General features: G+C 47.5%; 2 protein-coding genes across 2 annotated transcripts; one reads left to right on the top strand and one right to left on the bottom strand.

The window, feature by feature from the left end:
- Positions 1 to 4,662: 4,662 nt before the first annotated feature.
- RFESD (Rieske Fe-S domain containing) lies at positions 4,663 to 8,335 on the bottom strand. Its single transcript, XM_054811030.1, has 5 exons — positions 8,282 to 8,335; positions 6,975 to 7,533; positions 6,032 to 6,212; positions 5,907 to 5,941; positions 4,663 to 5,655 (listed from the first exon to the last, which is right to left on the bottom strand). The coding sequence occupies exons 2-5, from the start codon at positions 7,050 to 7,052 to the stop codon at positions 5,362 to 5,364; spliced, it is 588 nt and encodes a 195-aa protein (XP_054667005.1). The 5' UTR covers positions 7,053 to 7,533; positions 8,282 to 8,335; the 3' UTR covers positions 4,663 to 5,361.
- A 2,348-nt stretch (positions 8,336 to 10,683) lies between these two features.
- GPR150 (G protein-coupled receptor 150) lies at positions 10,684 to 12,406 on the top strand. Its single transcript, XM_054810069.1, has one exon. It carries the CDS (start codon positions 10,719 to 10,721, stop codon positions 12,099 to 12,101), a length of 1,383 nt encoding a protein of 460 aa, XP_054666044.1. The 5' UTR covers positions 10,684 to 10,718; the 3' UTR covers positions 12,102 to 12,406.
- The last annotated feature ends 2,906 nt before the right edge of the window (positions 12,407 to 15,312 follow it).

Here is a 15,312-nt window from a genome sequence, read left to right as displayed (position 1 = left end):
ATGCTAGAGTAGCCAAACTGGTAATGAAAATTCACATGAATGCCTGCATCTCCAAATTGATGTTAAGCTTCAGGTTTTCTTTCATTGCTGAGTCTCACAAAAAATGCCATGAGCACTGCAAGGTTACAGAGCCTCCTGGGAGGTCCTATTCATCATCAACAGCTATTGCTTTTCAAATTCAGACAATGGCGCTGATTCCTCGGGTGCTGAGCGAGTACAGTGCCAGGAACAGTGCAAGGCCCTATCACCCATACAGGGGAAGGCCCTTCTATGCTTTCCTGGTCAAACTGCAGCTACAGAATTATGTAATTTTCCCTGGAGCTGTCTGTGCTAAATAAACATGCATTTTTTTTTTCAGGATGTTTAGTATACACTGTAATAAAAAATATGATATTTGAATCGGGACAGGATGTATCTTGGACGTTAATCAAAATCAAGGCAGAAGGTTTGCAAGCAGAGGTAATATCTCTTATTAAACAACTCATATATAAACATAAATAAATCAGAATAGCATTCAGGCACTACAGCCCTACTTAGTGTGCCTAAAGGCTTTAGTACTTTTTCCATCTACAGTGGCTGGCTTAATGAAAAGATATTATGTTGATCTGTAATCTCTGTGTTGTCTGGGTCCTTAGTCAGTCACAGCCTCAGCAAAATACCAAGAGCACATGGAAGGCCACAAATGAAATAAATTGTAATTCATTTAAGTCTTCAGATTATGATGAACAAATGAATTATTTTTTTTTAAATAAGGTAGCACACATTTTACCATAACTTTCGTATAGGATAACTATTTCTGGAATGGTCTTTCCTTCATAAGCCTTGGATTTGTAACTACTACAGTTTGCAACAACAAACCATACTTCTCAAGCATCTCTTTCAGCAGAAGAATCCCAGTGTTCAAGCATCATGGCCAGCGCTTGTCAGGGCACTATCTTCATCTCATGGAAGAAGAGTCATTAATGGGCTGATCAGGATATCCGCATCGATTTCTCAGTTTGCGTACCTACAAGCAAAACTGGCAGTTTTGCTTTTAGCCCAGTTCAGTAATTTATACATGTCAGATGTTGAAAACTGTGCTTGACTCTTCATTCAAGTGAAGAAATTCCGCTCAACAAAATTGGTAGGTTTTCATGAGTAAATGCCACATAAAACAACAACGTTTGCCGGATAGAATTCAAAGAACTGACTGAGCCAAGCCATCACACCCCCTTAAGCCTCACCTCCTCCTCCTGCATCCCTGTGCCCCCAGCACGGGGCTGGTGCAGCCGCTGGCGGAGCTGCCCGAACCGGCTGTCCCGGCAGAACACCACCGACCCCGGGTGCCTCAGATGCAGCTGCGGGGGGGAAGCCCCCACCGGTCGGATCCACTGTGAGACCAGCTCTCCCACCGTAGTGCCCGCGAAGGGCAGTCTCCTCATACACGACCAGAAGCTCAAGTACCTCTCCAGCGGTATTATTTCCATTCCCCATCCCCTGCTTCCTCCAGTAACCTTTGAAAAAAGCTGCCAAGCCAAGTGGGCAGAGTGATGGGGCACTTGGGAATGGGTGGGCGCTGACTCTCGCAGCCCACGTTTGTACGATCAGTGGGGTAACGTCATGAATTACTTTTCCTAACCATAACGAAGAGAGCGGGTGCAAACTTCAGAGATCATTTCATTCCAAAATTAAGCATGAAATTAGGAACTCTACAGGGCTGTTGAAAAGAGCTTCAACAGTGAAAGGTTAGTCTTAAAATTGTTTTCCTACGGATTAGACATTTTTCCCTGCCTGTCCTGCAAAGACTCCTCTCACCACTGTACCTGCTCCATATGGGGTACGTTCATAAGCTTCTCAATCCCGACTTTATAACACTTTTTACATTGAAGCTGTCCTTTATTTCACGTGCAGCACCAGATGAAGTCAAGAGAACATTGCAGAACAAGGCCTTGCATGCAGAAGAAAAACATTCAGCATCCAGCCTTACAGTTAATGTTTTCTATTTAAGGTTTACGGTGCAGCTACATTGGGTCAAGGCTCAAGCTGCAGTTCAAACTAGTACAGTCATAGTTTTCACCTGTCTTTCTGGAAAAGATGGCTTTGTGATAGGATAAATTTAACTTGTTTGTTCTGTTGAAGCCGCCTGTGGAAGCAGCTTACAGAACCTGCATGTCTCGCAGAGTCATCACGAAAATTTTTAAGCCAAAGCACAAAATATATTTCTCTGTTCTTTGCCTAGCTGATTAATGATGGGAAAACAGATGGTGTTTGCTCATTTGTCAAATTAAACTAAACCCCCCCAAACTATCACCAACAAAACACTCCTCCTGAGTGACTTGGAGGGTTGATCTTAACATCATTCTCATTAACACATCTCTCCAGGAAGCTCTAATTATCCAGCCACTGACTTTTTGGACTCTTGCCCACAACTGCTCACTCTTTCTGTCTCTTCATTGTCCCTTAAATCCCGTCTCAGCGTCACTGCCTTAACGTAACTCCTCGTCTCCCTCCTTGTCCCGCTATTAATCTCTAATTGCACACAGCCATGTCCCAGCCGTCCTCCATCCCCACCAGTGGTTCCCTGGACGGCTCTCGGTCCCCCGCCCTGCTTCAGTCTCCTTGCTCCCAAAAGTGCTTTTTGCTGCCTTTCCTGGTTTTCCCCACTGAAGCTTCCTTCCCCATGAGTACCAACACCTCCTCCCCTCACCTGTCCGGACACTCCTCACTTCTCGCCCAGCTCCGGCGCCTGCAGCCCTGCTCTCCCATCGCATCCGAGATCCCCCCCGTGTTCCCCCTCCATCCCTCCCCACTGCTCTCCTGACTGGCTCCCTTTCAGGATGACCCCCGCATTTCCCACGTCTGCACACGATATGCCAGTGTTATTAGAGACCGAGGAAGGGCTGGCAGGATGAGACACTCAGAAATGTCCAACTCTGGGACGTTAAACGGTTGCAGTATTTTTAACGCAGGTGCATATTCTAGCACTTCGAAGCTCAGACAAATAAAATGGAATAGCGCGTACATATTTTTAAAGGTAGCAACAATAACACACTGTAGGTTTTGTTCTTTGCTGTCAAAAAAAAAAAAAAAAAAAGAAAAGAAAATCTAACAGCCAGCCAACTCTCTGGTTAATAATCCTCTGTTTCTTCTGTGATAATCAACAAGGAAATTGAGGGGAAAGCAAACTAACTGATGAACTTTAGATATTAAATTAATGTGATCTCCCTGAGAATAAGAACATGTTTCAAATAAAAGTAAAAATACCTTAAAAGCTTGCAGATAGTTATTATGCTCGAGAAGTACTGAAGAAAAGGGACTTATCTAAGCCTGGACATGCAGTTCCACTTATTTCATATGATTAACAGTAAACATATGATTAAACACTTTGCTGGATTTTAGCCAGGAAACTCAACCCTGCAAAACCCTGACCACTCTTTGACCTATACGAACATGTTCGCGAAACTTTCAAATGAAACTTCCTATTACTAACATTCTAATAAATGTCATACTGGCAATAGCATATTACTCATAATTGGTACTTTCTTAAATTGAACTGCATCTTTATTAATTTAAAGTCAATTTCTATTAATGCAGTAGTTCCCCCCTCCAAAAAAAAAAAAAAAAAGGCAATAAAAATACTATCTAAGCAATCACATGAGTCATCACAGGTATATCTGAAGATCTTTTACAATACTTTTCTTTTATATAATCCATGTTTTCAGCAGGACAAGACATCAACGTTTAAGTGTCATTGCAGATGCACTCGCTGTGGCTGAGAGACGAGCGAGAAAGAAAAGGTTATATTCCTCCAAAAAAACAAAGAAACAGCAAAAAAACCACCACGGAACTGGTCAATAAATAACAGCATTTTCTAGCAGAGGATCAGATGTGATCCATCTGAGAGAAGGCAGGCGTTTACATCTGATGGCCGGCACTGGCTGGCTGAGTGGTCAGCAGGAGGAGGAGGAGGCTAAAAGCATTTCTGTGCTGTAGCTCTTCTAAAATACGAAACTGAAATAGGTCAGCTCAACAGCACTTTGCAGGTGCCGCTTCTCCCTTTTGTGGTTATCAACCACAAGAACGCCGTAAGGAGGCACGCTCAGAGGTGGGCACCCAGATTTAAATGCCGTGAAATAAATTGATTGTGTTACTTGCTTTTTTTGTTGTGATCAATCGGGCACAGATGTTTTCCTCTGATACCTGCCTATACCTCACTACTTCTAAATGCATCTGTATGAACGATGATGTTGACACAGACCTACTTACCCTTCACAGACGTGAAAAGCAAGACAACCCACCGCAGGCACAAGAGAAACTTACAGACAAAGCCGGGCAACTTCAAACTGAACCTGATTACGACCAAATTTTGCAAACAGCCAACACATCACCCAAAAATGCACCCCAGAGAACTACAGCCATGCAGGATGGTGTTAAGCATTTGCACAGTATCTCTGCAGTCTGGAACCCACCCTGTCCCAGCACCCAGCCTGCACCCCCCCAGCACAGCTCCGGGGGGAAAACTTTGTCAGAGGGGTTATCGGGGAAAATCTGGTATTATACAGTGAATGCACACAGAAAAACCTAACCTTTCGCTCCACACAGAAAGCACGCTTTTTCAAAGGAATGTCTAAAAACGTACTTATGATAAATAAAAACAAACAAGAGCCACTACGTTATGTATCAGCAGGCTTTTATACCAAACTGCTTCTTCCCTATCGAACAGAATCAGGAGGAACAAGCCATACATGACAAGTGCTTGTCACATCATTCGATAAACTACCAAAAGGAGCTCAGTGAGGAGAAGGAAAATAAATACTTCTATGGAATCACAGTAGTAATACACAAATAGGCATAAAAAGGTCACCAAAATATGCTCAATCTTTTACTTCTCCTTGTGGCACTTAATAAACATTCAGACATTACTTGTATATCTAAAAAGTTTAAAGTCTCCATGTCATTTATACCGAAGGCATTATAAGTATAAACTGTTAAGTATATAAACATAACCTTTACACCTGACTGTTTACTTTAAACTATATAATGTGTTTTACAAACAGTAATATACTACATCCCCTCCTAAAAATTAAAACAATTCTAGCAAAATAGGATTTCTAAAATATCAAATATTATGAAGCACTCTGCTGTAAATGTCTTTTCAAAATGCAAGTGCAAAAAAAAAAAAATCATTAGCACGAGACCAGTCACATTTCTGACAATGCAGAGCTTCTTATCCTACTCAATTCTACATGTTTCAATGCTTTAACATGACATTAACAATAGAATTCAATCTGAAGATGATCTGTACGGCCACAGTACATTTTTATTTCAGAACGATGGTCCTTCATTGGTGAATTTCACCAGGATTCTGCTTTCTGGCCACAACTACTCTGCTGCTGGTGAGTTGCTTTGTTTTTCCATAGCTAAATCACCACTGTTTTTGTATTTATCAGCAAAATAATCAGAGTCAAAGCTTACAGACAAATCTGGAGGACTCACATAAACATTTCCATTGTCTATGGTGACTTTATGAATCCTTTGTTTAACTCCTTTTGATTGCCACTGTGGTGTTGGTGAGGGCTCCAAAGGGTTTATTCCTTCATATAATCCTTCTCCTGTTTCCAAAGTAATTTTATACTTATGCCAAGGACAAATAATACATGCTTGACCATTGATATCCTGCAAAGAAGAAGAAGGAAAAAACAGCAAGTCATCGGCTTCTGATTGTTCTCCTGGCAGAATTTCTAGGCCAAAAGACATGTCTGGTGATTTGGCTGTAAAGCTGTATGCCATTTTACATATATATATATATATATATATATATATATATGTTTTTTTCAATGTTACATTCAGATAACTATTAAAAAAAAATGCATTAGAGATTTCAAATGATTGTATGCCCCTACAGTATTTTTATTTTGCTTACATACCTCTATTTCTCCAAGACGTAGAGGGCCTCCTTCATCTGAAACATGGTAGAACACAGTATTAATTTATGCAGCAGATTTTGTGCTTAATTATTGCAACATTGAGATTGTATGTGCAAATATCTTACGGTAGCAACGAGAGTCCATAGCATGAAATTTCCCTTCATGGTAGAAAACAACAACTTCTCTGCCATTGACTTTGGCTGTTATTCTTTGGGACCTCTTTATGTCATCTTCTTTGCCAATTAATATGAGACCATCTGGCTTCATTTCAATGGTTCCTGTGCTTGAGCTGCACAAATCCACATCCTTAAAACACAAAAAATTCAAAAAGCCACCTTACGAAAGAGGTTTTGTTTGAATTTCTACATGTAGAATGGGTTTCTCGGTCCCTGAGAAAACCTCAACCCATTTAAACGTGAAGTGAAAGGAGCAAAAGCTTTAGTAAAAGACTATCAACGTGCACACGAAGCAAAGCAGAGGAGTTTGGTGATAATGTTTGGCCAACGTGTTCAGTAACAGAACTAGGACCAGGAAAACCAACTGTTGCAAACTTGATACCTGAGGCTGAGGCAAGATAAATTCTAAATCACTATTCATTTACTCTGCACTTTAATCACCATATCCTCTGGAGAGCTTTTTGCAAAAAAATACAAGGGTGCTACTTGTAAAATACTCTTTGGCTATGCAATGGGTAAACAGTAGCATTTACATGTAAATCCAATACTTTTAAAATAATACTATGGCTAGAAATACAAACTGATGCAAGTTGATAAAAAAACTGAAAATATCATCTGCAAAAGGGAAAAAATTGTTTATTGAGAAGCTGTGTTCAACCTGGCTTTTTTAGCAAATGCGTCTGCCTTTCCTTCCTCCTCTTACATACTTCAAATGTCTAATAGCCTCTCCCTCTCCCAGCAGAGGACATAACTAGTTTTATCACAAAACCTGCCTTCCTATTAAACTTGCTTACAGCTATTGTGTGCCAGTTCCATCCAAATTCCTAGTACAACCATACTACCCTCGCTTCCTCTGAAAAAACAGGCTAAAAACCATCATGACCCGCCATACCTTTGGTCCACGCCAGATCACAACAGCGACGAGAAAGCAGATGAGGAAATGGAGGCTCAGAATAATGAGGTCCAGCATTGCCTCCCTTCGCTGCGCCTATGGCAACTGCCCTGCCTTGTTCACACGTGTAACGGCGCGTGTCGCAGCCCCTCTTTACGTGCCAACGACAGGCAGCGGGGCTGGCCCCATAGCACCACAGGCGGGATGTACGGAGGCTCAGCGTGGCAGGAGCCAGCTGATAAGGAGCGGGGATGTGCTGGGGCTGGCCTGATAACAGGAGGGAGCTCAGGGTTCCTCCTGCTGCCATCCTCCCCGTGAGCACCAGCGACTCCTCCAAGCGGGATGCACCGAACAGAAACCTTGCTCAGAGTCATGCCTTGCGTTATGTGTTTATTCGGGATCAGCACCTGTGTGTTTCCTAACAAACCGCTACGGCACGGAGAGCGGTGTAAATAACAGTGTGGCCGTTTCCAGGCAGTTGTTATCTGATTCGCACACAATCAGCCGTAAGGACCGACTCTCTGCTTTCCAGTGTACAGGAACTTCCACCCAGTCTTACCTAGAAAATGAAACGTCACTGTCACACTCACAGGACCATCCAATGAGGCATTTGTGCTTATTTTCTTTAGAAAATGAGCATAGCACATAGCAAACTAACCACAAGAACCAGAGTAGGAAATCCTCGATGTTTTAGTGTCACCTTTTGGCTGACTCTGTGTATTAACTTCCCAAATGGGCCAAAATCTTAAAATGCACAAGTCTGTAGTTAGAAACACTCTTATGAAGACAGCTCTAAAAAATTGTATATCTATGTACTGCACATGTAGAGATACAGACACACAGACACATATATACCTACATACATCAACAAAGATACATATATATGTCCAGACCAGTATTGAAGTAACACTTGGCACCAAACCTCCAGTCCGTTTAATGATGACATTCCTATAGTCAGCCTGGATTTTGTATACATAAATTATCCAGGCATCCCAGTCTGAAACCTGGCTCAGACTGTCAGCATGCTGGGGACCCTTGTCGTGGTTTAACCCAGCCAGCAGCTAAAACACCCCCCCCACACACAGCAGCATGAGGGAGAGAATTGAAAAGAAAAAAAAAAAAAAAAAAAAGGTAAAACTCATGGGTTGAGGTAAACACAGTTTAATAGACAGAAAAGGAACATGATGATGATGATAATGATAATGATATAATAATAACAACAGTAATAATAATAGTAATAATAATGATTATTATAATGATAATAATAAACAACCAAAGAAGTGATGAACAGCACAATTTCTCACCACCTGATGCTCAGCTAGTTTCCGAGCTGCTCTGCCTCCCAGCTAACCCCTCCAGAGCATGACGCCATATGGTATGGAATATCTCTTTGGTCAGTCTGGGTCAGCTGTCCCAGCCGTGTCCCCTCCCAGCTTCTTGGGTGCCCCCCCCTTCTCATTGGCAGGGCAGGATGAGAAGCTGAAAAGTCCTTGACTGCTTGGCAACAACTAAAAACATCAGTGTGTTACCAACATTATTCTCATCCTCTGTCCAACACACAGCACTATACCCGCTGCTAGGAAGAAAATTAACTCTATCCCTGCCGAAACCAGGACAATCTTACGTGGCCCAACTGGCGTAAGCAATCAATAGCAAATGGCTTCATTTTACAGTCAAGACTGCCACGCTTATCCACAAGCAACTGCAGGTTAAGGACTGCCGTGGCACATCAGAGGTCCTCCAGAAGAAAGCCCTCAAGGAAACGTACACTTGTTAATAGGTTAATGAGTTTGTTAAACACATGGTGGGAAAAGACTTTGTTCCCTTAGAAAAAGAGTGCAGCTAGGGGCTGCTCATCAGAAAGACCTGCAACTAGACCCTCTTACTGCAGGGCTAATGTTGGCCACTTTCTCACCCATGAAGTGGGTGTGTACCCACAAAGTGTGAACAGAACATGAGGTATTTCACCCTAGAGCAGCCCAGGAGGCAGTGAAAGCCTCAAAGGAGGCAGCAGTTTCTTGCCTAGAGGAGTTCCCTGAGTTTGGGATAGGACTCAGCATAAGGGAAGAGCAACAGACCTCCGAAGTGGTTTTCACTCAATGCCACCTTCTCCTCTTCCACCTCAGCCCCCCGCTTGGTGACACCTTCCTCCACAGCTGGAGCCAGAGGATCGAAGACCTGCTTTCCTCTGCCTTACTTTAAACAGCACAGCCACTGCAGTTAAGCCCCGATCTGGGGACAGCTGAGCTGGAGACCATTACCTGCCTATCAAAAGCACACAAAAATGGCAATTTGTCTGCCTGCCCTCTCACAGCCCTTTGGAAAGCATACTCACATTCTATATAAGGTGAAATAATAACCAGTTTTGCTTGGTCCTGATTTTTCCAGGCTGACGACCATGTTAAAACTTTCCATTCAAACAAGACACTGAGTACAATTCTCCACAACACACACACCGCCCCCCCCCCCCCCCCGGAGGATCCCACAACAGAATCCTGGGCTACCAACTAGCTACCGATGGAAGTAAAAACACATCAATCAAAAAGAAAATGTGTTATTCTCTCTCTCACACACACACACACGCTCTCTCTTAATTTAAGTTGATTTTTCTACTAGACTTTTCCTAATGTTTTCTTGAGAGTTTGGCCACTTTGACGTTTTCCGAGTCACTGCGCACCATGCTGGATGGAGACATCCCTGCAGCCAAGTGCCATCTGGTGGGAACGGCAGTCAAAGGGGTTTGGGAGCAGCGAAAAGATTCTTTTTCTGGCTAGAAATACAGCTGAGTTTATGAGTCGTGGTAATTTATTCCTCTACCCCGCTCCAATCCCGTTTCCTCCTTTGGGGAAAGGGGGGAAAAAAAAAATCACTGCCCCGCATGCCCCGGAGACGCGGGTGCCGAGGCGGGCAGTCGTCGGAAACAGTCCCGGGACCCAACAGCTCCCGTGCGGACACCAGAACAAGCGGCGACGCCCCCCCCCCCCCTACTCCCACTCCTCTGCCGCTCGCACCGGGGGTGCCGGGACAGGGGAGCAGCGGCAGAGCCGCTCGGAGGGGCCCCGCTCCGGCGGGGTGCTGCCAGCATCGGGCAGGTTACTGAGCCGTCGGGGAGAGATGCCCGCCTGTACCGGAGAGTGGAGGGGTTAAGGACCATCGGAGAGAGATGCCCGCCGGTACCGGACGGTTGTAGGGGTTAAGGACCACCGGGGAGAGATGCCCGCCGGTGCCGGACGGTGTGTGGGGGGGAAAGGACCGCGTGGGAGAGATGTCCGCCTGTACCGGACGCTGTAGGGGTAAAGTACCGTCGGGGGAAGATGCTCGCCGCTGCCGGCCGATGTGGGGGGGAGAGGACCGCGTGGGAGACATGCCCGCCGGTACCGGTTGGTGTAGGGGTTAAGGATCGCCGGAGGAAGGTGCTCGCCGGTGTCGGGCGGTGAGAGGGTTAAAGATCGCCGGGGGAAGATGCTCGCCGGTGCCGGGAGGTGTGGGAGGGGGGGGGCCGGGACCGCCAGGGGAAGATGGTCGCCCGTGCTAGGCTGTGTAAGAGTTGAGAAACGTCGGGGGAAGATGCTCGCCGGTGCTGGGGGCGGGGGGCGTGCTATCCGCCGTGCGCGGTGCCCACCCCCGTTGGCCGATGACGGCGAGCCTCAGCCCCTATAAATGCCTCCGGGGAGCGCCGCTTCGCCACCGAGAAAGCTCGAGGGCTCGAGTGTCCGCTGCCCCGCAGCAGCCGAGGTGGGGGCGATGGAGGGGAACGCTTTCCCTCCCGGCCTCAACCTCTCCCACCCGGGCACTCTCCCGCCCCTCCCCGGCCCCCGGGCAGCCTGCGCGGGCGCCGTCCTGCTTCTGGCGCTGGTGGGCAACGGGATAGTGCTCCGGCGGCTGTGCCGCGGGCAGGCGCACCGGCAGAGAGATCTGGTGGTGGGGCACCTGGCACTGGTCGATCTAGCGGGCTGCGGGCTAGCGCTGCTGCCGCGCCTGGTGACCGAGCTCCGCGGCACCACCGTGCCCCCGAGCGCCGTCGTCTGCCGCCTGCTACCGCTGCTGCAGCGCTGCGGTCCGCTGCTCTCGGCCTACGGGTTGGTACTGCTGGCGCTGGAGCGGTACCGCCCGAGGCTGCCCGCCCGCAGCCTGGCCGCCCTGGGCTGGCTTCTCGCACCGCTTCTTGCCGTGCCCCAAGCCTTCGCCTTCCGCTCAGCCCCGCGGCCCGGCGGGCTCCGCTGCTGGAGCGTCTTCGAGGAGCTGCCGTTCTGGCACGGCCTGACCTTCACCATCTACGGGGCGGTCACCGGCTTCGTGCTGCCCGCCGGGCTCCTCTGCTGGGCCTGCGCCCGCAGCCTCGCCGCCCTCGGGGCCGCCCGACGGCAGCGCCGGCGGTCCGTCGAGGGCGGGCGGCGCCGCGGGGCGCTGCCGGGGCCGGAGGGCGGCCGAGGCCTCCCCCGCAGCCGGTCACGGGCGCTGCGGCTGCCGCTGGTGCTGGCGGTTCTCTTCGTTCTCTGCCGACTGCCCCACTGCGCGCTGGAGCTCGGTCTGGCGGCGGCGGCCGCCGGCGACGGGCGGCGGGATACGCTGGAGGCTCTGGCCATCGTGGCGGCGGCCAACAACGCGCTCAACCCCTACATCTGCCTGCTCCTGCACAGCCACTGGCCCCGGCGGCGCCGCGTCCGCCGGGACGTCGCCAGGACCGGGACGTGGAGAGCGATCGCCGCCGTCTGCTGCTGCCTGTGCCTCGACGGCCAGGGACGACGCGGAGCCACGCTGCGCCGCCCGCTCCGCCTCCGCGCCGGCACTCCGAGCATCCCCGGCTCCCTCGGCACCCCAGGCGCCTCCGGCTCCCCTGACATCCCCGGCACCACGGGTATCTCCGGCTCCCCCGGCACACCAAGCATCCCCGGCACCGCGGGCAGCTCCGGCACCCCGAGCACCCCGAGCATCGCGAGCACCCCGAGTACCTTCGGCACCCCCAGCAGCTCCGGCTCTCCCGGCACCCCCAGCAGCCCCGGCGCCGCGGGCAGCCCCGGCACTTCGGGCTCTTTCGGCTTCCCCGGCGTCCGCGGCGGCCCCGTCCCCGGCGCCCCGACGCTCGCAGCAGCGCTCGGCCCCGTCCGGCCGAAGGCGCGGTATTAGCGGGGACGGGACGGGGCCGCACGCCGGGGAAGTGCCGGGGCTGCCGCACAGCCCTGCCCGAAGTCTTTTACCTTAGCGTTAGCTGAGCTTTGGGGATATATTGCCGTTTGTTTTTGTTTTTCCTGCTTTGGTGTAGTTTTGTGTAAAACACGCTTACGGCAGAGGGCAAAGTCAGCAGGATGGCTGTTGCTATGCAAACTGCCTTAGTGTTGTTCCCATTCAGAGCCCGACTGACTTGTCATCCTTACAAAGCCTTATGAGTATTTTGGTTGCACTTTGTGATTTCGTGATACCTCATTCAGAAATAAAACTGGTTAGTCCTAGAAATTTCTCCTGGTGGTGGTTGCCGCTGTTGCTTAAACCCACTAGAAAAGTATGCATGTGACCTTGCATTAGTTAACCAATTAGCTGTACATGCTACGCTGTAACAGACACACCACAACAGGCTGTATATGTACAAAACACAGCAAAAGTCCTCTGCATTAGTTAACTAATTAACTGTACACACTACGTTGTAACAGACACACTGCAACGGGATGTATATGTGTAAAACACGGCAAAAGTCATCTAAAACACTGTCATATTTATCCCTGCCTAGCATGTTCTAAGGCAGGGTGATGAAAGAACACTTCACTGAGACCACATCATTCTCATTTAGCTCCAGTTTTATTTGTAAGATTTCCATTACACCCACTTCACCAGCTGAGTATCTTGTGTTATGTTGACATTACAAATTAAGCTGAACCTACATTTTTCTGAGATATAAGAGCTCTATTTCTGTAGGACTGGGCATGAATGAAGTGCAATGTTTATAGCTGCTAGCATATGCGTATCAATACACTCAATATGTTGATGCTAGCTAACATGTATGAAAATGATCAGCAAAGCAGAGCAGGTAACAGTGAGAGCTCTGTACCTGTAGATGGGAGCCGTGCTAGATGCCGTAGTTGGACCCGGGGGGCACCTCGCCGATACTTGATGGAGCGGCAAGTACACCTGTGTCCCCGCATCTGGTTGCCATGGTAGATTCCCAGTCCAGCTGACACCCTCGAGGAGTCCGAGATGCTGAACACAAAATGTGTTCATGCTGTGATTGCATGAAGCTGTTTCTCCCAAGACCCTTGCTGTAGTTTCTGTGCAGGTAAAAGAGTGTGGCAAACAGCGTGGCTGGCTGCGCAGGTTTCAGCGGCTGCACAGCAGTTCAACAGCAACATCTGTTTTCAAGAGAAACTGCCAGGTGGGGCTTCGCAGTTCCTACGGGCTGCAGCAGCATGCCTGCATTCAGGCTCTCACTCATGCTACGCAGGCGGGAAGCGAGCAAGGTCAGCTCAAGGCAAGGCTACTACTTGTGCAGGGTCTTGCTGGCTCTTCAGCAGAGCTTTTTCCTTGCTTATTCCGAGTAACAAGTCAGCACTCCTTCACTGACACAGGACTTGAGGCTAATTAAATCCATGCTCTCTATCTGGCTCGCTATCTGGCTTTCACCAACCTATCCAATAACCTTTTCTCTACGCCTCGCTCTTTTCTATAGATAGCTTGACTTGTATCAAAACTGCCTCTTTGTGGGTGCTCGTGTTGTGCCGAGGTCACTTGTAAAGGTACCAGATGCTGCCTGACAGGCAGATGTTGCATCTCAATCTCAACAAGCTGCCACTGAGGAAGTTAGGTGTAAAGTGACTCTTCTGAGAAGTCACCACCACTCTGAAAACAGTGACCTCGTGTGATGTTTTAACGGAACCTCATTACGGTAATTCATGTCGACTCATAATTACTGCTGCTGATAAAGGGTTATTATAAAGGTGAGTGGAGCTGAAAACTGTGCTGTGCAAATGGGAAGGAACTTTGTTCACTAAGAAATAAATAGTGGTGAAGCCTAAATCCCCACCCAGCAGGCAGAAAGGGGCTGTAAGGAGCATCCCAGGGGCACTTGGTGCAGCTCCCTGATCTACTGCAGGATCACACTTACCTCGGCCGTTCTTGACAAATATTTTCAATTTATTTTTAATAAATTCCAGTGGCAGAGTTTAGATAGCTTCTTTTGACAGGCTGTATTAAAACAATTTGCAAGTCTTTTTTTCTCTCTGAATAGCTCATCAGAACAGCCCTGCCTGAAAAACATGGACTTTTCTTTTTCCACTCTCAGGGGCAGCATTTGCCGTGTTCTCACATGAGCCTTATTCACGGTTGAGGACTTGTCGAGGTTTCTGACAGCTGAAATAAACCTAATATGATTCACAAACCCCTTATTTATATTATTTCCCTCCGAATCCAACTTGTCTGTTTACATCCTTAAAAATCAAAGCCATGAAGCAAAGACAATACCCCGAGGATTCACTAGTGTTAATAAAATAATTGCCTCTTGTGTCTTACATACAACACTCCTTTAATCACCCTGGAACGTCACTTGTTCTCTCCGTCACCACATCATGCTGTTGATTCATACTCTGCTTCTGGCTCTTTAACATCTCCAAGCGTGTGGGGCTTTTTCTTTTTCTGCAAAACTGCAGCCTAGACAGTTTGTTGTTCACCGTTTTAATATTTTTCCCCTTTTTATTTTGACCTTTAACTAATCCATGATGAATTTTATCTGATTGATTTCATATAATTTTTCCAGCTAATTAAGACTACTTTGAATTTTAGCCTATCCTCAGAAGTGCCAATAGCTCTCCCAGGGTGCATTTTCTCATGTTTAATAAGAAAGAAGTGCCTACTCCTGCACTGAAATTACTTATTAAAAAAGTACCAAACAGTACTACATCAATTTCTTGCAGACCTTATTTGATCAGCCTTTCCACTTTTTAATTTTTGTTATCTACTACCGAGTTTGATTTTAGCTGTTTGTGAACCCAACTCACAGCAATTTTATCTAGGATGCATGTCCATAGCTTGCTTAAAATAAGATCAGATAGGCTGTTGCCCAAGTGCATTTAAAGTCTAGACTTCTCCCAAATTTTTTTCTTACCAGCCAGGTGAGTTATGCTGACAAAGGTGGCGGATGATTATTTCCATGTGATTTGTTGTCAGGTTGACAGTGGCAGTCTCTTACCTCTCCAGCGACCATGAGGACCTTGTATTTACACATATAATGCCCATTTTTGTTCATCAGGACAGTGGTACGTCTCCTGCCTTTGTATAGAAGAACAGTGCAGAACCTGATCAAGCCAATGTCCCTGCTAGTCCTGGGTAAATCTCACGAGCCTGTGTTGACCTG

This window comes from Grus americana, chromosome Z, assembly GCF_028858705.1.
Source record: "Grus americana isolate bGruAme1 chromosome Z, bGruAme1.mat, whole genome shotgun sequence".
Taxonomy (NCBI): Eukaryota; Metazoa; Chordata; class Aves; order Gruiformes; family Gruidae; genus Grus; species Grus americana.
The sequence above is the reverse complement of the archived record's forward strand: the minus strand, read 5'-3'. Positions and strand labels throughout refer to the sequence as shown.

Coding starts and splice junctions, on each gene's coding strand:
- RFESD (XM_054811030.1), bottom strand. CDS start 7,052: ATGCTGGACCTCATTATTCTGAGCCTCCATTTCCTCATCTGCTTTCTC. Junction 6,213..6,974: donor TGATCTGGCGTGGACCAAAG/GTATGGCGGGTC, acceptor TTGTGTTTTAAG/GATGTGGATTTGTGCAGCTC. Junction 5,656..5,906: donor TACGTCTTGGAGAAATAGAG/GTATGTAAGCAA, acceptor TCTTCTTTGCAG/GATATCAATGGTCAAGCATG.
- GPR150 (XM_054810069.1), top strand. CDS start 10,719: ATGGAGGGGAACGCTTTCCCTCCCGGCCTCAACCTCTCCCACCCGGGC.